At 40.5% G+C, this 27026-nt stretch overlaps 1 protein-coding gene across 1 annotated transcript in view; it reads left to right on the forward strand.

The window, feature by feature from the left end:
• ZNF560 (zinc finger protein 560) overlaps window positions 1-18334 on the forward strand; it is a 38177-nt gene extending 19843 nt beyond the window's left edge. The window contains 9 exon segments of the mRNA XM_007995171.3: window positions 8473-8564; window positions 9532-9658; window positions 10588-10668; window positions 12111-12193; window positions 12973-13099; window positions 13781-13861; window positions 14301-14383; window positions 15157-16599; window positions 16601-18334. Of these exon segments, the coding sequence (XP_007993362.3) occupies window positions 8535-8564; window positions 9532-9658; window positions 10588-10668; window positions 12111-12193; window positions 12973-13099; window positions 13781-13861; window positions 14301-14383; window positions 15157-16599; window positions 16601-16921 (2376 nt within the window). The 5' untranslated portion in view covers window positions 8473-8534 and the 3' untranslated portion in view covers window positions 16922-18334.
• The last annotated feature ends 8692 nt before the right edge of the window (window positions 18335-27026 follow it).

Raw genomic sequence — 27026 nt, forward strand, 5'->3', positions numbered from 1 at the left:
TCTGTAGTCATTTGTTCATGTGAATTGGGCATTTCTTAGCGCACATAAAAGTGACTGATTTGAAGAAGGGACCCTGGCAATAGAATTGCGCTCTTCTTTTGTATATTTGCACCAACTACACCTTGCTAGGTACCTCCTATGTTGCGATGCTATTCTGGTTTGGTGCTGATGCTCCCTGCCCCTGCCAGCTCCATGGGTTATGGCAGATGCCTTTCATGGAGAATGGTAGCTCAATGTTTTTTAAAAAAATGGATGGAAGGAGTACTTGATCCCTCTCCCCCTAAGATACTTGAGCATGTTTCTCAACTTATTTGAGGTTACAAATCTTTTGGGGCCGGGCTTGGTGGCTCATGCCTGTAATCCCAGTACTTTGGGAGATCGAGGCGGGAGGATCACTTGAGGCCAGGAGTTCAAGACCAGTGTGGCCAACATGGCAAAACCCTGTCTCTACAAAAATACAAAAATTAGCTGGGTGTGGTAGTGCATGCCTGTCATCCCAGCTACTAGGGAGACTGAGGCATGAGAATTGCTTGAACCTGGGAGGTGGAGGTTGCAGTGAGCTGAGATCACACTATTGCCCTCTAGCCTAGGTGACAGAGTAAGACTTTGTCTCAAAAAAAAAAAAAAAAATCTTTTGGTTAATGTTCTTCAGCACCTTTTTCTTCTTCTTCTTCTTCTTTTTGAGATGTAGTCTTGCTCTGTTGTCTAGGCTGGAGTGCAGTGGTGTGGTCTCATCCTTTTTCTGCATCTGTGGACGAGATCATATGATTCTTATACTTAATTCTGTTAATGTGGTACTAATCACATTGATTTGCATATGTTGAACCATCCATGCATTCCAGGGATAAATCCTACTTGATCATTATGAATGATAATTTTAATGTACTGTTGAATTCAGCTTGCTAGTACTTTGTTGAGGATTTTTGCATCTGTATACGTTCAGGATATTGGCCTGTAAGTTTCTTTGTAGCACCCTTCTTCAGTTTTTTGGAATAATTTCAGAAGGATTGGTTTAGATATTCTTAGATGTCTTATGTAATTCAACCACGAAGCAGTCAAGTCCTTTTGGTGTGTGTTTGATGGGAGGTTTTTAGTTAGTGATTCGGTCTCCTTCTTCATTATTGGTCTGTTCAGATTTTCTCCTTTTTAAAAGTATTTAGTGTTTGGTAGGTTGTGTGTGTCTAGAAATTTGTACATCTCTGCTAGGTTATCCAGTTTGTTGGCATGTAATTGTTCCAAGTAGTCTTACAGTCCTTCGTATTTCTGTAGTTAACAGTTGTAATGTTTCCTCTCTCATATCTGATTTTGGGGGTTCTTTTTTAATTTCTTTTTGAGAAAAGGTCTTGCTCTTGCCTGTGCTGGAGTGCAGTGCTGCAATCATGGCTCGTTGCAGCCTTGACCTCCTGGTCTCAAGTGATCCTCCCACCTCAGCCTCCTGAGTAGCTAGGACTATAGGTTTGTGCTACCATGCCTACCTGGCTGGCTGGCTGGCTTGCTTTCTTTCTTTCACTCATTCATTTATTTTTATTATACTTTAAGTTCTAGGGTACATGTGCACAACATGCAAGTTTGTTACGTGTGTATACATGTGCCATGTTGGTTTGCTGCACCCATTAACTTGTCATTTACATTAGGTATTTCTCCTAATGCTGTCCCTCCCCCATCCTCCCACCCCACGACAGGCTCCAGTGTGTGATGTTCCTCACCCTGTGTCCAAGTGTTCTCATTGTTCAATTCTCACCTATGAGTGAGAACATGCGGTGTTTGGTTTTCTGTCCTTGTGATAGTTTGCTGAGAATGATGGTTTCCAGCTGCATCCTTGTCCCTACAAAGGACATGAACTCATCCTTTTTTGTGGCTGCATAGTATTCCATGGTGTATATGTACCACATTTTCTTAATCCAGTCTATCATTGATGGACATTTGGGTGGGTTCCAAGTCTTTGCTATTGTGAATAGTGCCGCAGTAAACATACGTGTGCATGTGTGTTCATAGCATCATGACTTATAATCCTTTGGGTATATACCCAATAATGGGATGGCTGGGTCAAATGGTATTTCTAGTTCTAGATCCTTGAGGAATCGCCACACTGTCTTCCACAATGCTTGAACTAGTTTACAGTCCCACCAACAGTGTAGAAGTGTTCCTATTTCTCCACATCCTCTCCAGCACCTGTTGTTTCCTGACTTTTTAATGATCGCCGTTCTAACTGGTGTGAGATGGTATCTCATTGTGGTTTTAATTTGCATTTCTCTGATGACCAGTGATGATGAGCATTTTTTTCATGTGTCTGTTGGCTGCATAAATGTCTTCTTTTGAAAAATGTGTATTCATATCCTTTGCCCACTTTTTGATGGAGTTGTTTGATTTTTTTTCTTGTAAATTTGTTTAAGTTCTTTGTAGATTCTGGATATTAGCCCTTTGTCAGATGAGTAGATTGCAAAAATTTTCTCCCATTCTGTAGGTTGCCTGTTCACTCTGATGGTAGTTTCTTTTGCTGTGCAGAAGCTCTTTAGTTTAATTAGATCCCGTTTGTGTGTTTTGGCTTTTGTTGCCATTGCTTTTGGTGTTTTAGTCATGAAGTCCTTGCCCATGCCTATGTCCTGAATGGTATTGCCTAAGTTTTCTTCTAGGGTTTTTATGGTTTTAGGTCTAACATTTAAGTCTTTAATCCATCCTGAATTAATTTTTGTATAAGGTGTAAGGAAGGAATCCAGTTTCAGCTTTCTACATATGGCTAGCAAATTTTCCCAGCACCATTTACTAAATAGGGAATCATTTCCCCATTTCTTGTTTTTGTCAGGTTTGTCAAAGATCAGGTAGTTGTAGATGGGTGGTGGTATTTCTGAGGCCCTTTTTTTTTTTTTTTTTTTTTTTTTTTTTTTGAGATAAGCTCTGGCTGTATTGCCCAGGTGGAGTGCAGTGGCATGATCTCGGCTCACTGTAGCCTCTCTCTCCTGGGCTCAAGCTATCCTCCTACCTCAGCCTCCTGGATAGCTGGGACTACAGGCATGCACTACGACACCCAACTAATTTTTGTATTTTTTGTAGAGAGGATTTTACTATGTTGCCTAGGCTGGTCTTGGACTCCTGAGCTCAAGCAATCTGCCCACCTTGGCCTCCCAAAATGCTGAGATTACAGGTGTGAGCCACCGTGCCCAGCCCCAGCTATTTTTTGAAACATTTTTGTATAGATAAGGACCTTGCTATGTTGCTCAGATTGGCCTTGAACTCCTGGGCTCAAGTGATCCTTTTACCTCAGCCTCCCAAAGTGCTGCGATTGCAGGTGTGAACCACTGTGCCCAGCCTTTTTTTTTCTCTTCACTCCTTAGTCTATCTAAAGGTTTGTTCATCTTTTCAGAAAACTTTTCAGTTCCTCTATTTTTTGTGTTGTTTTTCTAGTTTCATTTATTTCAGTTCTGGTCTTTATTGTTTCCTTCCTTTTACTAACTTTGAGCTTAGTTCTTGTTGTTCCTCTAAGTCCTCAAGGTGCAGTGTTAGGGTGTTTACTTGTGATTTTCTTTTTTCATATAGACATTTATTGCTATTAATTGCCCTCTTAAATCCTTTGCTTGTTCAGGTGTGTGTTACTTCATTTCCACTTATTTGTGAATTTTCTAATTTTCTTCCTATTATTGATTTCTGTTTTCATACAACTGTAGTCAGAAAAGATGTTTGATATGATTTTAACCTTCTTAAATTTGTTAAGACTTGCTTTGTTGTTGTTGTTTTGTGGCCTAACATATGATCTATCTTGGATAATGTTCTGTGTGCACTTGAGAGAATGTATTTTGCTGCTGTTGGATAGAATGTTCTGTGTATGTTGTTAGATTGTTTTGGTCTAAAGTGTAGTTCTAGTCTAATGTTTCTTCATTGATTTTCTGTCTGAATGGTCTGTCCATTGTTGAAAGTAGAGTATTAAAGTTCCCCATTGTTTTATTGCAATATATCTCTGTCTTCAGATCTATTATTAATTTGCTTTATATATTTATGTGTTGTGTTGTTGTTGGCATATGTAGTCATCCTTTGGAATCTGTGGGGGATTTGTTTCAGGATAACCCCCCTTCCTGTAACCCCTCCCCACCTATGGATACCAAAATTTAGGCGTGTTCAAGTCTCTTATAAGATGATGTTATATTTGTTTGAAAATCATGTGCATCCTCTCATATACTTTAAAACATCTTTAGATTACTGTAATACTTAAAGTAAATGCTATGTAAATAGTTGTTTTGCTGTATTATTTGGGGAATAACGAGAAGGGAAAATATCTGCACGTGCATAATACAGTTGGACCCATGCCTTTTTTTTTTTCTGGATATTTTCAATCCATGGCAGGTTGAATCTACCCTAATAAGTGGAGACATGGTACACATGAATTCAGATGGCCAGTTGTATATTTATAATTATTCTTACTGATGAGTAGATCCCTTTATTATCATATAACGACCTTTGTGTCCTGTTATGGTTTTTGACTTAAAGTTTACTTTGTCTGATATAAGTAATACTTAACCTAGCTGTCTTTTGGTTTCTGTCTGCATGGAGTGTTTTTTTCCCCCGTTCTTTTGTTTTTAATTTATGTATGTCCTTAAGGGTGAAGTGAGTCCCTTGTAAACACCATATCATTTGTGTCTTTGTTTGTTTTTTTAATCCACTTGGCTATTCTGTCTTTGAATTGGACAATTTAGTATGTGTGCATTCAGGGTAATCGTTGTAGGTAAGTACCTACCTTGGGAAAAAAAAGCCCAGGCTGGAGTACAGTTGTGTGATCTCGGCTCACTGCAACTGTTGCCTGCCGGGTTCAAGCGATTCTCCTGCCTTGTTCAAGTGATTCTCATGCCTCAGCCTCCTGAGTAGCTGGGATTACAGGTGCCTGCCATCATGCCTGGCTGATTTTTGTGTTTTTAGTAGAGACAAGGTTTCACCATGCTGGCCATGGCTAGTCTTGAACTTCTGGCCTCAAGTGATCTGCCTGCCTCCACCTCCCAAAGTGCTGGGATTAGTGGCAAGAGCCACTGCACCTGGCTCGTTAAGTTTTCTGGTTGTTTTTAAATATTCTTTGTTTCTTTGTTTGTCTGTTTTTATGATTAATAATTTTCTCTACTGGTGTACTTTTGATTCTTTAATTTTTTTTATCTGGTGTATCTGCTATACATTTTTGCTTTGTGCTTACTGTAAGACTTATATGAAACATAGCAGGATATTTTAAGCCAATAACTGTGATCACATAAAATACCTATACTTTAACTCAACCTCTCCTCATTTTATTTTTTTGATATCATAATTTACATATTTTTATATTGTATATCCCTTAACAAATTATTTTAGCTCTTACTGTTTCTAATACTTTTATCTCTTAACCTTCATAGTAAGGATATAATTCTTTTATAAACCACCATTACAGTGTTTGAGTATTCTGTATTTAACTAGGTGCTTATTTTTACCTCAGTTTTGCGCTTTGCTTTCTTGTTACTAATTAGCGTCCTTTTTTTATGCTTGAGAACTCCATTTAGCATTTCTTGTTAGGTCTGGTGTTGATGAACTGCCTCTGCTTTTGTTTTTCTTTGAAAATCTTCATCTCTTTTCATTCCTGAAGGACAGCTTTGCTGGGTATGGTATTCTTCGTGAGCGGTTTGTTTGTTCGTTTGTTTTTCCTGACAGCAGTTTATATATGTCATCCTATTCTCTCCTGGCCTGTAAGGTCTTTGGTGACAGGTCTGCTCATAACCTTACTGGAACTCCTTCTTATGTGATTTGCGTATTTTCATGTTTTCATATTGCTTTCAAGATTCTCACTTTGCTTTTCAGTTTTGACTGTTTGAGTATATCTTAGGGTAGCCTTGTTTGGATTGAATGTGATTGGAGATGTTTGTCCTTCCTGAGTATGGATATTTATATATTTTCCTCAGTGTGGAAACGTTGTTAGTGTTTCTTTAAGTATGTGTTCTCTTTGTTTCTTCCTTGTCTTCTTGCACTCCTGTAACTCAAAAATTTGCTTTTGATGATGTCCCTTGAATCCTGTAATTTTTCTTCATTTTTGTTTTTTCTCCTTTGTGTATTTCTAAATAGTCTGTTTTCAAGTTCAGATAATTTTTTCTTTTCCTTCTCTACTGTTGATGACCTCAACTGCATTTTTCATTTGATTTGTAAGACCCATAAAGGAAGGAAGGAATAAAAATACAAGCCGAAGTTTTAGGAAAAAGAGAACTCACGAATAATGATAGAAGATGATTTTCTGAGAAGACCCATCAAATAGTCAATGTAGGGCAGAGTCTGATTTTCCATTGCTACTCTACATGTTTTTTACCCTCTTGCAGGAGCAATGGGTAGAGCTCAGAACACTAACTTCAGTGTTTCTACTTGGAACCCTGTTGAAACAAGCAGAGTTGGAAATGAGTTCTGACTTGTTTGTAAAGCCATGACATTCTGGTTCTAATTCTTTATATTCAAAAGTAGAATAGCACATTTTAAGCAAGCCAGATATCAATTCCCTGAGTCCTTTATATGGTGGTCGTTATAGGGGAGTAACAACCACCACAGAGGATTAGACTTAGGGACAAACTTGACTGCATTCAAGTCCTGGTTCACCACTTCCTAAGTAGATGATATTAGAAGAGTCATTTGTGTTTTCTGAATTTAATTTTTTTCAGCAGTAAATAGGGATATTGTTCAGATAAGTGAGCATATATATATGTGTATATGTATATGCACATATATGTGTATATATATATGTAATGTCTAACATATAACAGTCCCTAGTAAATGGCAGTTGGTGTTATTAATACTCATTTTATACAGTACATATACCATTTCTAGTGGGTTTCACACATATCACCAGCAGTAAAGATTTAATATAAGGTATTTAATGATATAAGTAATGCTTGTTGATTAATGATTGATGTCTACATGAGTTCAGATACTCTATATAAAGAGGAATAGATTGCCAGTTAGCCACTTAGATTTATAAGCTACCCTGACATGTCCTTGGAATTACAAAAAAGCATGTCCAGACATATTTCACTGACAGCCTCACAGGATAGAAGCCATGGATTTGTCCTATGGTAAGTTTTTCCAAAAATCTGCTTTAGGTACCCATATTAGTCTGTTCTCGCTGCTGTGAAAAAATACATAAGACTGGATAATTATAAAGAAAAGAGGTTTAATTGACTCACAGTTCCACATGGCTGGGGAGGCCTCAGGAAACTTACATCAATGGCAGAAGGCATCTCTTCACAGAGTGGCAGGAGAGAGAATGGGTGCAAGCCAGGGAAATGCCAGATACTTATAAAACCATCACATTGGCTGGGTGTGGTGTCTCACATCTGTAATCCCAGCACTTTGAGAGGCTGAGGCGGGTGGATCATGAGGTCAGGAGTTTGGAACCAGCCTGACCAACATGGTGTGAAACCCTGTATCTACTAAAAATACAAAAGTTAGCCAGGTGTGGTGGCACGCGCCTATAATCCCAGCTACTCAGGAGGCCGAGGCAGGAGAATTGCTTGAACCTGGGAGGCGGAGGTTGCAGTGAGCTGAGATCACGCCATTGCACTCCAGAAAAAAAATAAAAAATCCACCATTAGATCTTGTGAGACTCGCTCATTATCATGAAAATAGCATGGGGGAAGCTGCCCCCATGATTCAGTTACCTCCACCTGGTTCTGCCCTTGACATGTGGGGATTATTACAATTCAAAATGAGATTTGGGTGGGGACACAGAGCCACCCCCATATCAGTACCCCATACAGAATATAGAGTCCAGTGCTCTAGGCCTTAGTATTCACGCTAGTAGTTCCTTTCTGAGGTGTTGAAGTGGGCCAGAGAGGGCTATTGTGTAAGTTAGCCCCCTTATGTGTGTGCTTTGAGAAGAGGTGCTGCATAATCTCATTTGTGAGTTATATCACCATGGGCACAAAAAGACATTTCTCGTCTTAAGTTTCTTTATCTGGCCGGGCGCGGTGGCTCACGCCTATAATCCCAGCACTTTGGGAGGCCAAAGTGGGCGGGCGAATCATGAGGTCAGGAGATCGAGACCATCCTGGGTAACACGGTGAAACCCCGTCTCTACTAAAACTATAAAAAAGTAGCCAGTTGTGGCGGCAGGCACCTGTAGTCCCAGCTACTTGGGAGGCTGAGGCAGGAGAATGGCGTGAACCCAGGAGTTTGCAGTGAGCCAAGATCACGCCACTGCACTCCAGCCTGGGTGACAGAGCGAGACCCTGTCTCCAAAAAAAAAAAAAAGTTTATTTACCTGTACAATGAGGATATTATACTTTTACTTACGACAGCTTGGCTCACAATTCCTTTTTCTTGCTCTAGGTGAGACAGAACTGCAGTGGCATTTTATGAATGTAGTGTATATTTGTGTGAGTTTATATGAATTATAAGAGAATTTCGAACCAGGATGGAATAACTTCCATGCATGTGAATGTTGGAACTGTGATTGTGTCTGGTTCTTACGCCTTCTTTCTCTTCCAGGAGGTCTTCTTTATAGGAACCCAATCTGCCTTCATGAAGAAAAGACAGAGGCAGAAAGGAAGATGGCTTACTCCTTGACAAATTGTTATCAGGTATGCAGAAAGTGTATACTTTCACAAAATGACATACGTGCATCACCAGGTAAACACATTTCTTTCTAGGCAGATGTGTCTCCAGAGCTTCTTTAAGTAAATAAAGACTCACTCAAGCACTGAGTCACTTGTTGAATTTCCCCAGGGAGTGGAGGTTCTCATACTGGTAATCCTTTTCAAGGTAATCCTTGAAAAACATTTCAGCATTTCAGTAACTGTTAATTAATTTCGTCCCTTATGGTGCCAGATATATGTTTCTTATTTTGCTGAGTGGTCTGGCAGATGGAAAGGAAGATGAAAGCATCCTTTACTCAAAGGCTAATCCTGGCCAGGTGCAGTGGCTCATACCTGTAATCTCAGCACTTTGGGAGGCTGAGAAGTGGCATTATTGCTTGATCTTAGGAATTTGAGACGAGCCTGGGCACATAGTGAGACATCGTCTCTACAAAATAAATAAATAAATAGCCAGGCATGGTGGTGCATGGCTATAGTCCAAGCTACTTACTGAGCCCAGTAAGTCAAGGCTGCAGTGAGCTATGATCACACTACTGCACTCCAGCCTGTGTGACAGAGCAAGACCCTGCTTCCAAAAAAAAAAAAGGCTAATCATTCATCACTGTTTATCAAGTATATGATGCAGTGTACTTTGGGGTATCTTTTAGTAGAGGGAAATAAGATGAGAAAGCACAGTCTGCTTGTGATGAGAAGTTCATGTTTGAGATGTGCCATTAAAGCCATACAGCTGGAATTGATAAGTAGTGAATGAGCAAGGATAGAGAGAGGAATACCTGAGATTTACCTGGAATTATTAAGCTTTGGGTAGATAATGAGAGACCTCACAACTCTTTACAGGCCTTGGGGTCTGTTAACTGATTCTTCAGTGAACATTGGTTCATCTGTTACTGCACTCCATGTTACAAACATGATCTGTTACTTGGCTGAAGTCAGCATGTATGTGATGGTTTAGGACTTGGTGATCTTTGAGGATACGGCTGTGGACTTCACCCAGGAGGAGTGGACTTTACTGGACCCAGTTCAGAGGAACTTATACAGAGATGTGATGCTGGAGAATTATGAGAACGTGGCCAAAGTAGGTAAGACTGCCATCATTTTACGTAGCCTCTTAGGGAAGAGATATACACTGAGTACTTGCCGTGTTCCAGAATTGGTTTGTTCAACACTGAATTCACCAGAGACATTGTCCCTGCCATAATAAGTCTTAATTACTGTGGTCGTTTTCAAAGTGTGGTCCGGTTTCAACAGCATCACTGTTACTCCCTTAGAAATGTACAGTCTTAGTCTCTGCCTTTGACCTACTGAATCAGAAACTCTCCACTTGGATTGTCATCTGTGTTTTAACTATCCTTCCACATCAGTTTGACACACTATAATATTAAGAATCACTAGTGTAGTTTTATTCTCCAAGTATACAAGGATTTCTTTGTTTCACTTTATCTGTTTTTTTTCTTCATTCAGGAGTTTGACAACATACCTTATTTCTGTGACTGAAAGGTTATTGCTTTGTAAATGTGTACATAAGCATGGATTTGCATTTCAGAGGTTAGAGATAGCCTATTTTTGGGACACAGAAAGAAGAGATATTTTCAGTTTTAGTCCATTTGAAATAATTTCACTGCTTTCTCTAAGAACTATAGTTCTATAAAGTTTATCATATCTTGCATGAGCCTCTTCCATTAATTTTTTTTTTGAGATGGAATTTTGCTCTTGTTGCCCAGGATGGAATGCAGTGGCATTATCTCGACCCACTGCAGCCTCTGTCTCCCAGGTTCAAGCGATTCTCCTGCCTCAGCCCCTCAAGTAGCTGGGATTATAGGCACACACCATCACACCCAGCTAATTTTTGTATTTTTAGTAGAGACGGGAGTTTCACCATCTTAGGCTGGTCTCGAACTCCTGACCTCAGGTAATCCACCCACTTCAGCCTCCCAAAGTGCTGAGATTACAGGCATGAGCCACTGTGCCTGGCCTGCCTTCCATTAATGTATCATTTCTTCTTGTAAAGGATTTCAGCTCCTTAAACCCAGTGTGATCTCTTGGTTGGAAGAAAAAGAGTTGAGGACCTTGCAGCAAGGAGTTCTCCAAGGTGAGTATTTGTGAAGAATAACCTTGGTCAGTGAGAAGTTCAGTATGGTTGGAAGCTGTGTTAGTCTGTTCTTGTGTTGCAAGAAAGAAATACCTGAGACTAGGTAATTTATAAAGAAAATAGGTTTATTTTGGCTCATGATTCTGCAGGCTCTACAGAAAGCATGGTTCTGACATCTGCTTCAGGTGAGAGCCTCAGAAACCTTACAATCATGGCAGAAGTCAAAGGAGGAGCCCACAAATTACATGATGAGAAAGGGGGTAAAAGAGAAGTTGGGGGTGGTGTCACAGTCTTTTAAACCAGCGGTCCCCAACTTTTTTGGCATCAGGGACCAGTTTCTTGGAAGACAATTTTTCCACAGACCGGGTGTCAGGGAGATGGTTTCAAGATGATTCAGGTGCATTACATTTATTGTGCACTTTATTTCTACTGTTATTACACTGTAATAAATAAAGAAATAATTATACAACTCATCATAATGTAGAATCAATGGGAACCCTGAGGTTGTTTTCCTGTAACCAGATGGTCCCATTTGGGGATCTGGGGGTGATGGGAGACAGCGACAGATCATCAGGCATTAGATTCTCAAAAGGAGCACACAAGCTAAATCCCTTGCATGCACAGTTCATGATAGAGTTTGCTTTTCTATGAGAATCTAATGCTGCTGCTGATCTGACAAGAAGTGGAGCTCAGGAGGCAATTGGGATGGAGAGCAACTATAAATACAAATGAAACTTCACTTGCTCCCCTGCCACTCACCTCCTGTGGTGTGGCTTGGTTCTGGTCCATGGCCCCGGAGTTGGAGACTCCTGTTTTAAACTACCAGGTCTCACATGAGCTCAGAACAAGAACTCACTTATTACTCCGAGGATGTCGCTAAGCCATTCATGAAGGATCTGCCCCCATGATCCAAGCATCTCCCACCAGGCCCCACCTCCAGTATTTGGTGTTATATTTCCATATGAGATTTGGAGGGAACTAACATCCAAACCATCAGAAACATAATGAGGGAACTTTTCAAGATGCACCTTCTCTCACAAGATTAAGACCATTTATCTCAGAAGTTAGAAAATATTCAATTTCTGATACTCTTTAAATTTCCGTCTATTCCAACTTTGTATGATCTTATGAAACTATATCTTTTGTTTTTCAAGTTCTCTGCTTTGAACTATGGCCTTGGCCCAGATCTTTCCTACTGTTCTGATAACATTTTCTGTTTGACATTAGTTTTAAATTTAAATGAGTCAATTTGTAGCAAATTAGCTAAAATTTTGACCCTTTATTCTTGCCAAATTTTTGACATGGTCTAAATGTTCAAATTTAACTTCCTTTTTTTTCTTATTATTTTAAAAACAAATATGAATGAGGCCTATAATTTTTAACTCTTTCATTTTACCTTTTTTTTTTTTAAACCCTCAGTTTATGTTTTTGTTTAATTTCAGACCGGGCAATGAAACATCAAACCAGTGTTTCAGCACTGCAGCAGGATTTTTGGAAAATACAAATTTCTAATGGGATACAAACGGTAATGTTAAGAAAGGGTATTTCTTATTTTTCACACTCAGAATATTGATACTTCCAATGTATGTAGAAAATAAGCATAAAAGATAATTGAGAGAAATAGCATTCACTCAAGAGGGAGCAATGTCTCTGGAGAGATACTCTGATAATGATGAATTTGGGGAGATCCAAACTTAGTGTGAAAGTTGTATCCTTCTAAAATTGGAGTAATGATACCAACAAAGACTCATTTTCTTGTAGGTAGACCTGTCTGTCTTGTTCCTTAAAGCAAATACAGACCCTAGTTGAATTTTCCCCAGAAAGTCATACCTGTCATATTGGTGAGGAATTACCCTGAAAATTATCTCAGTATTTTTGTAGTTATGAATTAATGTTCATTTTCCTGGTGCCAACCATGTATTTATTTTTCTGGGTGCCAGGACAGATGGCAAGGGGTATGAAAGTGTTCTGTTCTTAAGGAATTTTTCGATGTCATCATTTATCAAGTGTTTGTCATGTGCTCAGGAGTGTATTGCAGTAGAGAGGAATCAAATGAGAAAAGCTCCCAGTCTAGTTGTGGTTGATAAGTTTACGTCTAAGAGGTTCTGTTACAGCCATGTTATTGGAGGAAATTGACAGTGAGTGAATGTGGATAGAAGAGATCCTAGGGCCATTGAACCTTGGGGTGTAGATAGTGGGACCACTCGGTACCCTGTACAGGGATTGGGTCCTCTTTTTTCATTCTTCAGCCAACATTGGTGGAGATGTTACTTGGCTCAAATCAGCATGTGTCTGATGGTTTAGGACCTGGTAACCTTTGACAGTGTGGCTGTGGAATTCACCCAGGAAGAGTGGACTTTACTGGACCCAACTCAGAGAAACCTGTATAGTGATGTGATGCTGGAAAACTATAAGAACCTGTCCTCAGTAGGTAAGCCTGGCATCATCCCTTGTAGCCTCTTCTGGAACAAGATACAAATTATGTACTTACTGTGCTTTAGGATTAGTGATGTCAAATCTGAATACGGTGGGATATATACACATTGAAAAAAATTTTTTTTCATGAATAAAATAGGAAATAACAGTTCCTGTACTAGTGGGTTTTAATCTTGTATAGTAGTTTGCATCGGTAGCATCACCATCACTCTCTTAGATATGTGTACACACTCAGACTCCACCTTTGATGTACTAAATCAGAAAGTCTGCTGTTGGGGCCCTGTCTTCAGATGAGTAGTTCACTCTAAAGTTCAGAACTACTGGTATGGGAGTTTTCCCAGGAGAATCAAGATCTCTCTTTGAGCTTCCCTTAGTTTCTATTTTAATAAAGGTTTTAGTGGTTTTTAAAATTTGTATTTAATATTTGCCATTTAGAAAGAAAAAGTGCAGCTGACTGCTAGTGCTCATTTCTTGGGGCAAACAGGAAATGGGTTAAGCTTGAATGTGAATTTCAGGGGTCAGAGATAACCAGTGTCTTCAGAGAACAGAAAGATGGGATATATGCAATTTAAGTGCTTTTCACTGTTTTAATTAGAAACGTAGGCCCTGTTTCATGGAAAAGTTTGCCATTTCTTGCATGAGCCTCTTCCATTGGTGTATCTTTCCCTGTATACAGGCTACCAGCTCTTCAAACCCAGTCTGATCTCTTGGCTGGAGGAAGAGGAAGAGTTGAGCACATTGCCAAGAGTTCTCCAAGGTGAGTGTTTGTGAAGAACAGCCCTGGTCCATGAGAAGTTCTCCGTATGTTTGGAAGCATAATGAAGTTTTAAAAGATGCCCTTTGAATCAGAAGGCTGAGTCCACTGGGCTTGGATGTTTTGGGATATCTTAACATTTCATCCTCCATTGCTTTGCCTCTATCCAGACTTCCCTGTTACCTAACAAATGACCTTCTTTATGTTTATGGCTTAATGCTTTTGTTCTAATTTTTCCTACTTTTCCTTCCCTGATAGTACTGTTTCTGTTCACCATTGTGTTTAATTTTCATAGAATAAGTTGTTTTAAAAACTACTAAAACTTGACCCCATATGATTGCCAAATTTTAGACATATATAAATTGCTCATATCTATCTGCTTTTTATTTAACCTACCATTTCATGTGTAAACTCTCATATATATTTTTCTCTTTTATTTCAGAATGGAAAATGTGCCTGAAAACCAAGGGGCCAGCCCTTTGGGAAGATAATTTTTGTTTAAAAATATCAAATGGGATACAATTGGTAAGATTAACAAAATAAGTTTATTTTTCACATTCAGAGAAGATTGACATTGCATTGTAGAAATCAGCAGAAATGGCCAGGCACGGTGGCTCATGCCTCTAATCCCAGGACTTTGGGAGGCCAAGGCAGGCGGATCACAAGGTCAGGAGTTTGAGACCAGCCTGGCCAATATGGTGAAACCCCATCTCTACTAAAAATACAAAAATTAGCCGGGCGTAGTGGTGTGTGCCTGTAGTCCCAGCTACTCAGGAGGCTGAGGCAGAACAATCACTTGAACCCAGGAGGTGGAGGTTGTAGTGAGCCGAGATCGTGCCACTGCATACTCAGGCCTGGGCAACAGAGTGAGACCCCATCTCAAAAAAAAAAAAAAAAGAAAGAAAGAAAGAAATGAGCAGAAATGATAGATATTTTAGAGACTTGGCATTCACCCAATTCACCCGTGGGAGAAATATCTGGAGAGAGATCCCATACCTAGTGTGAAGGTTGGTACTTAAGACTTCCCATGAATGTTCATTGTGACATGTATAACTAGACATTTAAGTTTTTAAAATAACTTCATGAAAAGCTATAGGAATCTTTCCAAGATTAGAGCAGATGGCATAGGATTCTTACAGTAGGGTTCCATTATTGAAGTTGAAGGAAATCCAAAGGGTAGGAATTATATGCATGTTATAAAAGTGGCAAAATAATAATCATCATGTTTCTTAGATGAGTAGTATCTATTAATAAGTCTGCTGAAATGCTTCCTTTATTGTTCATTCCCGTGTTAACAGGCAAGAAACCAAAATGGAGAGGAACTCTATGACCGTAATCAATGTGGAGATGTCCTCTGTAAACATTCATGCCTTAAGACCAACGTGAGTACTCACAATAGAGAGAACACGTCTGAATGTATTCAGTATGCAAAAGACCTCCTTTCTCTGTACAATAAAACTTCTACCATAAGGAAAGTTTCTGTGTTCAGTAAGCGTGGAAAATCTTTCAGCCTGATTTTAAATGTTCAGGTCCAGAGAAAGTGTACACAAGACAAATCCTTTGAATGCATTGACTATGGGAAAGCCTTTGTTCATCAGTCACACCTTGAAGCACACAGGAAAACTCAGAGTGGAGAAAAACTCTATGAATGGAAGCAATGTGGGAAAGCATTTACTCACTCCATAAGCCATGCTGTAAATGTTGAAACACACATTATTAAAAACCCCTATGAATGTAAGGAATGTGGAAAAGATTTTAGATATCCTACCCACCTTAATAATCACATGCAAACCCACATTGGGATAAAACCTTATAAATGTAAGCACTGTGGCAAAACCTTCACTGTGCCATCAGGCTTTCTTGAACATGTACGAACTCACACTGGAGAGAAGCCCTATGGGTGTAAGGAATGTGGTAAAGCCTTTGGTACATCTGCAGGCCTTGTTGAACATATAAGATGTCACGCCAGAGAGAAAACCTTTAAATGTGAACACTGTGGGAAGGCCTTTATTTCTTACCCATCTCTTTTTGGACATTTGAGAGTTCATAATGGAGAGAAGCCATATGAGCATAAGGAATATGGGAAGGCCTTTGGTACACCCTCAGGTGTTACTGAAGATAGAAGAAGTAACACAGGACAGAAACGCTTTGATTGTGACCAGTGTGGGAAAGTCTTTGTTTCTTTCTCATCTCTTTTTGCTCATTTGAGAACTCACACTGGAGAGAAACCTTTTAAGTGTTACAAATGTGGGAAACCATTTACCTCTTCTGCCTATCTTCGTATTCATATGCAAACTCACACAGAAGAGAGACTCTATCAATGTAAGAAATGTGGAAAAACTTTCGCTAAGTGCTCATATCTTACCAAACATTTACGAACACATGCTGGAGAGAAACCCTATGAATGTATGAAATGTGGGAAAGCCTTCACTGAGCGCTCATACCTTACTAAACATTTACGAAGACATAGTGGAGAGAAGCCATATGAGTGTAAGAAATGTGGAAAAGCCTTCACAGAACGCTCAGACCTTACTAAACATTTACGAAGAAGACACACTGGAGACAAGCCCTATGAATATAAGGAGTGTGGGAAAGCCTGTGTTGTCTCCTCCAGTCTAGTTGATCATTTAAGAACTCACACTGGATATAAACCCTATAAATGTAATGCATGTGAAAAAGCTTACAGTAGGTCTTGTGTACTAACTCAACACTTAAAAACTCATGCTGCAGAGAAGACCTCGTGAATGTAACACATGTGGAAAATCCTTTCGAAATTCCTTGTGCTTTCATGATCGCTTAAGAACTCGCACTGAAATAAAACCCTATAAATGTAAGGATTGTGGGAAAGTCTTCACTTGTCATTCAGATCTTACTAATCATGTGCGAATTCACACTGGAGAGAAGCCCTATAAATGTAAGGAATGTGGGAAGGCCTTCCGTACATCCTCAGGACGTATTCAACATTTAAGAACTCATATGGGAGAGAAATCCTTTGAATGTGACCATTGTGGGAAAGCCTTTGCTTCTTTCTCAGCTCGTATTGCACATTTGAAAATACACTAGAGAGAAGCCCTATGGATGTGAAGAATGTGGAAAAACCTTTGCTGTTTCCTCAAGCCTAACTGAACATGTGAAAATTCACAGGAGAGAGTAACACTGTCAATGTAAGGAATGTGAGAAAGCCTAAACACTTGAATCTTTCTAGACATGTACAACCTCACACTGTAGAGAAACCCTATAAATGTAAGGGGTGTGGGAAAACATAGTTCTTCTCTTTTTTTTTTTTTTTCTTTTTTCCGATGAGTCTCGCTTTGTCACCCAGGCTGGAGTGCAGTGGCGTGATTCTTGGCTCACTATAACCTCCGCCTCCTAAGTTCAAGCGATTATCCTGCTTTAGCCTCCCGAGTAGCTGGGATTACAGTCATGCACCACCACACCTGACTAATTTTTTATATTTTTGGTAGAGACAGAATTTCACCATGTTCGCCAAGCTGGTCTAGAACTCCTGACCTCACGTTGGATCATGTGCTTCGGCCTCCCAAAATGCTGGGATTACAGGTGTGAGCCACTGCACCTGGCATTCTCATCTTACTGAACATGTAAAAACACCATGGAGAGAAACCATTTTTTTCTCAGATGAAGTCTCGCAGCCCAGGCTGGAGTGAAGTGGTGTGATCTTGGCTCACCGCAACCTCTGCCTCCCGGGTTCAAGCCATTCTCCTGCCTCAGCCTCTCGAGTAGCTAGGAGTATAGGCATACACCACTGCACCTGGCTGATTTTTTGTATTTTTAGTAGAGACGGGGTTTCAACATGTTGGCCAGCTGGTCTTGAACTCCTGACCTCAGGTAATCTGCCCGCCTTGGCATATCAAAGTGGTAGAATTACAGGTGTGAGCCATTGTGCCTGCCAAGAAACCCATTTTATGTAAGGAATGAGGAAAATCCTTTTGGAAGTGCATGTGCCTTAATAGTCACATTGTAATTCACACTGGTGAGAAAACATCAATGTAAGCACTGTGTCAAAGTGCTCATTTGTCCCTGTTCACTTCAAAGATAGGAAAGAACTTATACTCTGAAGATGCTCCATAAAGTTAAAGGCATGTGGGAGAACTGTTGGAATCTGCTGACAATGCACTGTGTAAGAGTTCACTCTGAAGCTGTACAATGTTAGAAACATAGAAAGCTGGCCAGATGCGGTGGCTCATGCCTATAATCTCAGCACTTTGGAAGGCTGAGGCAGGTGAATCAGGAGGTCAAGAGATCAAGACCATCCCGGCCAACATGGTGAAACTTCGTGTCTACTAAAAATACAAAAATAAGCTGGGTGTGGTGGCGCGCCTCTGTAATCCCAGCTACTCGAGAGGCTGAGACAGGAGAGTCGCTTGAACCAGGGAGGCAGAAGTTGTAGTTAGCCAAGATTGCGCCACTGCACTCCAGCCTGGTGACCAAGCGAGACTCTGTCTCAAAAAAAAAAAAGTAACTTTCACTGTTTCCTTGGGTTCTTGCAATGGAGGTAAGGAGCTAAACCCTTTCAATGTAAGATATGTTTGATGTATTATATGTTCAGAAGTTGTATTTTTGTCAAATACTTTGGTGTTTACCTGTAATTTCACAGTGGAGAAAAACTTCTGATGAAGGTAATAAATGTAGGAAAGTAATTTTTTATATTCTTCCTTTAGTGAATATGAGGGGCATTCACACTTACAAGAAACTGAGCATGCATGGAACATCAGAATTCCTTCCCTGAAACCTGTCAAAGACGTGGCTTTCTGGGTGGTTCTATAGAACTATTTTGGAAGTTTCTCGTACCCTGCTGCTCATTCCTGGCATGGTATGTCTTTCTCCTATAGCAACACCACTCTAGTTGCTATACATCCTCTGGGTTACAACTGACCTAAAGTGGGCCTTCAGGATTCAGACAATCCTGTTTTAACAGTGTGGATTCTCTTTTTGGTTTGTCGTATTCTTAGACATGGTCCATCTGTAGTGGCTCACACTGGCCAAGGTAAAGGTTATGATATAGTTTCAAAATGTAGAAATACTCTTGTTCCTCTTTTCAAACCTGATCTTTTCAGATAAATAGGGTTGAAGAAGGGTCTTAGTGGAGAAAGGGTGAACTAACGGATAGTAACTTAAGATACCGTGATTTCATGGCCATGGAGGGAGACCCATAACCCTTCACCTGGAGAGGTGGAAACTCTTGTACTATCAGGCAGTGCAGAGAGGTGGTGGGAACCACAAATGTCGTCTTTGATGCCACTGTTTGGCAAAGCAGTCATATATGCCTGACTCAGTTAACTGCTATGATTGGCAGTATGACCCGTTTCTGGGTCTTCATTTTGCCCTTGTGCTATGAAAACAGAAAAAAGTCCTGTGAACATGGATGATCATGATATTCTACTGTGCTTGACACCATCACTGGCACTTCCTGAATGTGGCCCTGGGACACACACACACACACACACACACACACACACACACACCACGCTGCATAACCAGGTTCCAGTCTGAGTGGTATAAATTTAAATATTTCTGTTATATCATGTATAGCCATTAAGGCTGTTGTTTCTTGGTGATTCTTTCTGTGGTTCTTAATCCAACCAGTGTAATGGTAATCCAGAGCTTCAGGTAAGTTTACCAGTCCTGAATCAGCTGGTTGTAATAGCTCATGCCTGTAATCCCAGCACTTCAAGAGGTCAAGTCAGGCAGATCACTTGGGCCCAGGAGTTCAAGACCAGCCTGGGCAACATGGCAAAACCCTATCTCTACAAAAAATACAAAGATTAGCCTAGTGCAATAGCATGTGCCTGTAGTCCAACCTACTCAGGAGTCTCACTGACCCCCATGAGGTGATGGCTGCAGTGAGCTGTGATCGTGCCATTGGATTCCAACCTGGGTGACAGAGTGAGGCCTTGTCTCAAAAACAAAACAAAAAACAAAACCTGAATCGAGGTCCATGCATTTTCATGTTACATGTTTTCTTATGAAGAGGAACGGGGTTTAGAATGGTTCTCTTGTGGTGTGGGTGTGATTGTTTAGCCCATCTTTGTTGTGTTTATTGCCAGTGACACAAAAGATGCAGATTAGTCTTAATTGCCTTGTGTGACTTCTATCACTTCATAATGTCCTTAGATGCCATTCTGATTGTCTCAAACAAGACCTATAGGTTCTTCCTGAAGCTTTTTCACAGTTGCTGGAGTATGAGCACTTGTGGGTCATAGGCGAGGTCAATACTGTAGGTTGGCCTCATCCTAGTGCTTGGACTAATAGTGATGTATCACTGATAAATGATACCCTAGTCTCATAGCCTAGAAATTGCCTAGTATCAGAGGCTGATTTCCTTTTTTTTTTTAGAAGCTGATTTCCGATTGTCTATGTAAAGTCACTTGATCTTTGTGTACTGAATTTTACTAGAAGCCTTGTTCAACATTTTTTTTTTTTTTTTTTTTGAGACGGAGTCTCGCTCTGTTCCCCAGGCTGGAGTGCAGTGGCGCGATCTCCACTCACTGCAAGCTCCACCTCCCGGGTTCATGGCATTCTCCTGCCTCAGCCTCCCGAGTAGCTGGGACTACAGGCGCCTGCCACTGCACCCGGCTAATTTTTGTATTTTTAGTAGAGACGGGGTTTCACCGTGTTAGCCAGGATGGTCTCGATCTCCTGACCTCGTGATCTGCCCATCTTGGCCTCCCGAAGTGCTGGGATTACAGGCGTGAGCCACTGTGCCCGGCCTAACATTCTTTAACATCCTAGTTTTATGTATTGTTTTTGAGTTTTCCACATAGGCATTCGTATTATCTGTAATTGACAGTTTAATTTTTCCACTTGCAACCTTCAGTAATTTATGTCTTGTCTAGGCAGAAAAGACTAGAATAATAACTAGAAGTAGTAAAACAAGCATACTTTTATTGCTAATCCTAATGGCAGATGTTTTCCATCATTACTAATTACTGTATTGGTTGCTGTCAATTTTTAAAAGGTCAAGGCTTTTTTCTACTTTTCATTGTTTAGGGAGTCTTTCCCATAAATGGCTTAAGAATTTATTGAATGCTTTCCCCTGATTCCTCTTTGATGATCTTGCCTTACTCAGAAAATTCAAGTACCTAGGACTGACTGCACCTGCTGTTGATAGATAATATTTAAACGTGTAAGTAAATGGAGTTTTTTTTTTTTTTTAATGTGGAAAGATAACTGATTGACAGTTCAATGTTATATCATCCTTGTAATTCCAGAAAAATGCAGTTTGAGTATAATGGATTAACTTTTTTTTTTTTGCTAGACTTTTTTATATACCTGTAGTGTAAAGATTTAAAAAATATATTAGTAGAAAATATTACATTGGCATGTAATATTTGCCAAGACCAGGTCGGTCATGGAGACCACAATCCAGCGGCACTAGAGGAATAAAGACACAGACACAGAAACAGAATGCAAAGTGGGATCGGGGGCTAACAGCCTTCAGAGCTGAGAGCCTCGAACAGAGTTTGACCCACCTATTTATTGACAGCCCATGATAAACATCATTTCGGCAGTTTATAGATTAACTGAAAGTATTCTTTAAGGAGAACAAAGGGACAGGCTCTGGCTTGTTATCTGCAGCAGGAACTTGTCCTTAAGGCACAGATTGCTTATGCCATTGTTTGTGGTTTAGGAACACCTGGAGCGGCTTTGTGCCCTGGGTGAGCCAGGTATTCCTTGCTCTCATTCCGGTGAACCAGCAACCTCTAGTGTGTGCGTCATAACCATCACAAGCATGTCACAGTGCTGCAGAGATCCTGTTTATGATGTTTCTCATGGCCTGTTTATGGCCAGACTTGGGGCCTATTCCCAGCATGTCCCCCTTTTTGTTTTTCCAGGGCAATAAAAGCAAAGGCAGCTTTATCACAATGAGCTACTTCTTGCAGGAGTTGGGATCTGCATCTGCAGACTACACAAAGACCAACAACACAGATTAATAGCACAACCATCATAGAAATCACAGAGCCTCCAAGTGTTTTTATCCATTTTGTAGGATTTATGGCTGCCAATCCATCTGCAGTTCCTTTAAGCACTCCAGTTCCTGGAATTAAGGTCAGGTGTGCCTGGGATGCTTGAAATATTTGTTCTCTTAATTTTGCAACATCCAAAGACAAGTTTGTAGAGTGTCCTTCCAGATGCTTTTTTAATTTCCCATTCATGCTCTGATTCATTATAAGGGTGAGGAGTGATACAAAAGTCAGAAGTATTCCAGTCGCATTTCAGCTGCATTCTATAATCCAAGCTAGCTACTCAATCTCACAGCCACGTTACAGTTGGTCTGAGACCACTGATTTGATTATCTTTTGGTCTATTTTATTGTGAGAGTTCCACAGCAGAGTAGAATTCTTTTGCCATTTATTTACAAAATCTGCTGTCTGCACTGATGAATGTAGTGCAACTCTAGCTAACACATCAGTAGCTGTGACAGCAATCAGTCCCATAATAATAAAGATTAAAGTAGCAATGAAACACCGAGAGCCTCTCAGAATTTTCTGAAGAATTTCAGTAATAATATGTACAGAGGGAGAGGCTTCCCAAGGATGGGAAGGCTTCACCAGTAACCATACTCCTTCTCAAGCTCTCACTACTAGGATAGAATGATTAGTATTAAACAAGGAAGAGTTCACACAAGAGAACAATCTACCTTCCTGGCAAGTTACATGATAATTAGGGGTGTCAAACTTTAGATTGCCCATTACAAACAGGAAAGGAGGGCGAACACAACCTTGTATCCAAATTTTACTGTTTTCAACAAGTTCTAAAATGTAATTAGGATTATATTGTGATGGCATAGTATATTTTCCTTCCCAAATTTTGATCTTATCAAGAGCCATTAATAGTTTCCACAAATCCTTATGTTTAGCTCCGACAGTGGGCCATATCATTTGAGGTTGAGGTGCCACTATACCGCCATGTTTCCAGATAATAGGAACTCTTGTCGTACTTCTTATCATTTCTACCATCCAATTGTTTTGTTCAGACCAGCTGAACATAGTGTGGCTGCCACGCGCAGACTGAGAGGTGCAATTCATGCTAAACATCCCCTTGGGGGACCAGTCAATAATGATTCCACAGGAATTGTGCAGCACCTCTGCCTGTCCTGCAATGCACTCTTCCCAAATGAGTACCTTCATTTTTTTCTGACCAGGTCCAATCCTGTTTACAAATAGGTTTTTGAGGGCAGTATGCCTCAATTAGAGGAGCAGATTCATTATGGTAAATACTGAGACCAGAAAGCATGTGTAACTGTGCCATAGAGTGATTATGTCCAGGGATTATTGCCAGCCAAGTTTGATAGCAAGGGGGTAGACAACTAGTGGCCTTTCCCAAACAGATGGGCAGATATTTAAATCCTAAAGAAATAATCATAACAATTCCTTCCTCATGTGGGTGAGATGGGCCTCTATCTGTAGGACTTGGCATTCAAGAGCTATTATTAGTGTAAACTTCCACTGGGGGGTCCAGCCAAGTTACAGGCCATAGAAGTGGTGGAAAAGGTAAATATGCCCAGTGAGTATAATTGTTCTCTGTGTCAGCCCTTGCTGAAGGAATACTCATGTCAGTGGTGATCACCGCTATCATAGCTATCATTAAATTACTCATTGTGACTGGTTGTCCTGCTTTCCTCAGATTTTCTTCCGCCATCTGTGACAGCTTCTTGATCTGTCCCCAGGTAGGTGGCTGCATTTGATGAGTGTTGCTCATGACAGTTAGGGTTCATCCTCAGCCTCAACTTGGACAACATTGCCATGGTTGGTCTTTGGGATCCTCCCAAAACCTCTTCCTGGGTATCTAAGATGGCTCAGAGTAGGGCTTTAGATGTCTTGATGGCACCCAAATTGGCTGTTGACTGGGTCCTGGAGAAACACAAGCATAATCTCTCGCCCATGTTATTTTACCTGTTTCCCAACCTTTTGTTATCGGGTCTTTCCACCAAACTCGTTGTTCCACTTCTGTGTTGGTAGAAGGGCTGAGACAGGGCCTGCTTGTCTGACATAATGTAAAAGAGTCTTGGAACATGTCCTAGGTTGAGGGTCTAAAACCCCTCATGACCTATAGAACACTAAGCTCTGTGCCTAAGGGTGGAAGGCTGCCCCACTACACTACAGTCTAAGCCCAGGGCATAAAAACCCCTTGTAGCTCATAAATCGATTGTACCTTACGTTAGAAGAACCTATTCTCCATTATCTCAAGTAGCAGAGCATATGCTAAACCATCACAGCTACGCTTGATGCACCACTACCTTTCTACCCCGACGTCCTCATGTCCTCACCTGTCTACCCCCACGTCCGCACGTCCTCACCACCTGATTCTTTGTTTGATCACCAATAAATAGTGTGGGCTCCCAGAGCTCAGGGCCTTCGCAGCCTCCATACTAGTGTTGGGCACCCTGGACCCACCCTATGTACTCTTTAACTTGTCTCATTCCTTTGACTCCACCAGACTTCATAGCCCCCACAGCCTGGTGTTGGGTCTCATCACCCCAACATAGTAGGGCTTTAGATGTCTCGATGGCACCCAAATTGGCTGTTGATTCGATCCTTTAGAAACACAAGCATAATCTCTGCCCCATATTATTACCTGTTTCCCAACCTTTTGTTATGGGGTCTTTCCACCAAACCTTTGCATCAAACCAAACCTTTGCACCAAACCTTTCCACCAAACACTTCTGCCTTTGTAACTGTCTTCTGTAAATGTTTTTCAGCTGCTGATAACAATCGGCCTTCAGGCAAGCTCAGAATATTTAAAGTTAATAATGCTAGATTCAGTTGCATGTGTGGAGTCCTATAGTCACTGTCTCCCCCTTTCTGTTTTTGCAACTGCTGTTTTAGGGAGAGATTCATTCTTTCCACTATGGCTTGTCTTTGAGAATTATATGGGATACCGGTAATGTGTTCAATATTCCATATAGAGAAAAACGTAGCTAGAGCTTGGCTAGTATAGCTCAGCGCATTATCTGTTTTTTTTTTTTGAGAGGGAGTCTTGCTGTGTCACTGAGGCTGGAGTGCAGTGGCACGATCTCTGCTCACTGCAAGCTCCGCCTCCCAGGCTCAGGGCATTCTCCTGCCTCAGCCTGCTGAGCAGCTGGGACTACAGGTGCCCACCACCACGACTGGCTCATTTTTTTTGTATTTGTAGTAGAGACAGGGTTTCACTGTGTTAGCCAGGATGGTCTCGATCTGCTGACCTTGTGATCTGCCCGCCTCGGCCTCCCAAAGTGCTGGGATTACAGGCATGAGCCACCACGCCCAGTGGCATTATCTGTTTTAATAGAAGCTGGAATGCCCATCACCGCAAAACACTGCAAAAGGTGATGTTTAACACAGGCAGAAGACTCTCCTGATTGGCATATAGCCCAAAGTGAGAAAAGGTGTCCACACATGCATGTACATAAGCTAGTCTCCCAAACAAAGGAACGTGTGTGACATCCATTTGCCAAAGAGAATTAGGTTCCAATCCTTGAGGATTAACTCCTCCTGTAAAAGATGGGAAATGCACCATTTGGCAAGTTAGGCATCGCTGGATAATAGCTTTAGCTTCTTTCCAGGTAATGCTATATCTGCGTTTGAGACCGGAGACATTAACATGGGTTAAATTGTGAAAGTGTCTAGCATTAGATATTGCAGTAGCAACTAGGCAATCAACTATTTGATTCCCTGCAGTCAAAGGTCCTGGAAGAGGTATATGAGCCCTAATGTGAGTGATGTAAAAAGGGTGCATTCTGATCCTAACCACTGTTTGCAATTGGGTAAATAAAGTCATTAGTTGCTCATCTGTGTGGAATCGTAGCTGAGCATTTTTAACTGTGTAGAATGAACCACATGTGAAGAATCAGAAATCACATTAATAGGCATATTAAAAGCAGTCAATGCCTCAATTACAGCCTCAAGCTCTGCTTTTTGAGCTGAAGTATAGGGTGTCTGAAAAACTTTACCTTTCAATCCAGAATAAGAGGTTTTACTGTTACTATACCCATCTGTGAAGACATTCTCTGTACCTTCAATTGGTTTGAATTTAGTTATTTTAGGGAGAATCCAATTAGTTAATTTCAAAAATTGAAACAGTTTCATGTTAGGAAAATGGTTATTGAGAATACCCATAAAGTCAGCTAAATAGGTTTGACAAACAAGACTATTTATAAAAGCTTGCTGTATTTGTGTCTTCGTGAGAGGGACAATAATTTTTTCAGAATCATATCCATGTAATTTAACAATCTGAGTTCTCCCATTTCCTATCATAGTAGCAATTTGATCCAAATAAGGAGTCAAAGTCCATGATCAGTATGTGGAAGGAAAAGCCACTCTACAAGATCTTGCTCTTGAACAATAATACCAGTAAGTGAATGATGATTTGGAAAAATTAGCAAATCTAGAGTATTCTCTGGATCTATTCTATTTATTTGGGCCTTATGTACTTGCTTTTCACTTAGCTGCAGCTGTGCCTCAGCTTCTTTTGTTAATTGCTGAGGGCTTGTGACACTAGGATCTCCTCTAAGGATAGAAAACAGATTACTTATGGCATAAGTCAGAATGCCTAGAGCAGGCTGTGTCCAATTAATATACCCTAGTAATTTTGAAAGTCTGATTTCAATGTTTTCAGTTAATCCCTACATATGGCTACTTTCTGTGGCACTATTGTGGTGTCATCTACTAAGGTCCCCAAGTAGGAGTAAGGAGGAGTAGTCTGAATTTTGTCAGGAGCTATAATTAAACTGGCATGAGAAATTGAATTTTGCAAGTGGTCATAACATTAGAGTAATATTTCTGGAGTGGGGGAAGCACAAAGAATATAATCCACATAATGAATAATGTAACACTGTGAAAATCTTTATGAGTAGGTTCAATTGCTTGCCCTATGTAAGTCTGGCAAATTGTTGGACTGTTTAACATGCCTTGTGGCAACACTTTCCAATTAAAATGCTTAGCAGGCTGCAGGTTGTTTACCGCAGGAATTGTAAATACAAAGCGTTCACAGTCCTGATGAGCTAAACGGATAGTAAAGAGACAAGTCTTTGAAATCTTTGAGTATTAAAGGCCAATTTTTTTTGGAATCAGTAGGAGAAGGCAGTCCTGGCTGCAATGCCCCCATAGGTTATATAACTGAATTAATGGCTCTGAAGTCAGTTAACATTCTCCATTTACCTGGTTTTGTC

This window comes from Chlorocebus sabaeus, chromosome 6 (genome assembly GCF_047675955.1).
Source record: "Chlorocebus sabaeus isolate Y175 chromosome 6, mChlSab1.0.hap1, whole genome shotgun sequence".
In the NCBI taxonomy this organism is placed as follows: domain Eukaryota; kingdom Metazoa; phylum Chordata; class Mammalia; order Primates; family Cercopithecidae; genus Chlorocebus; species Chlorocebus sabaeus.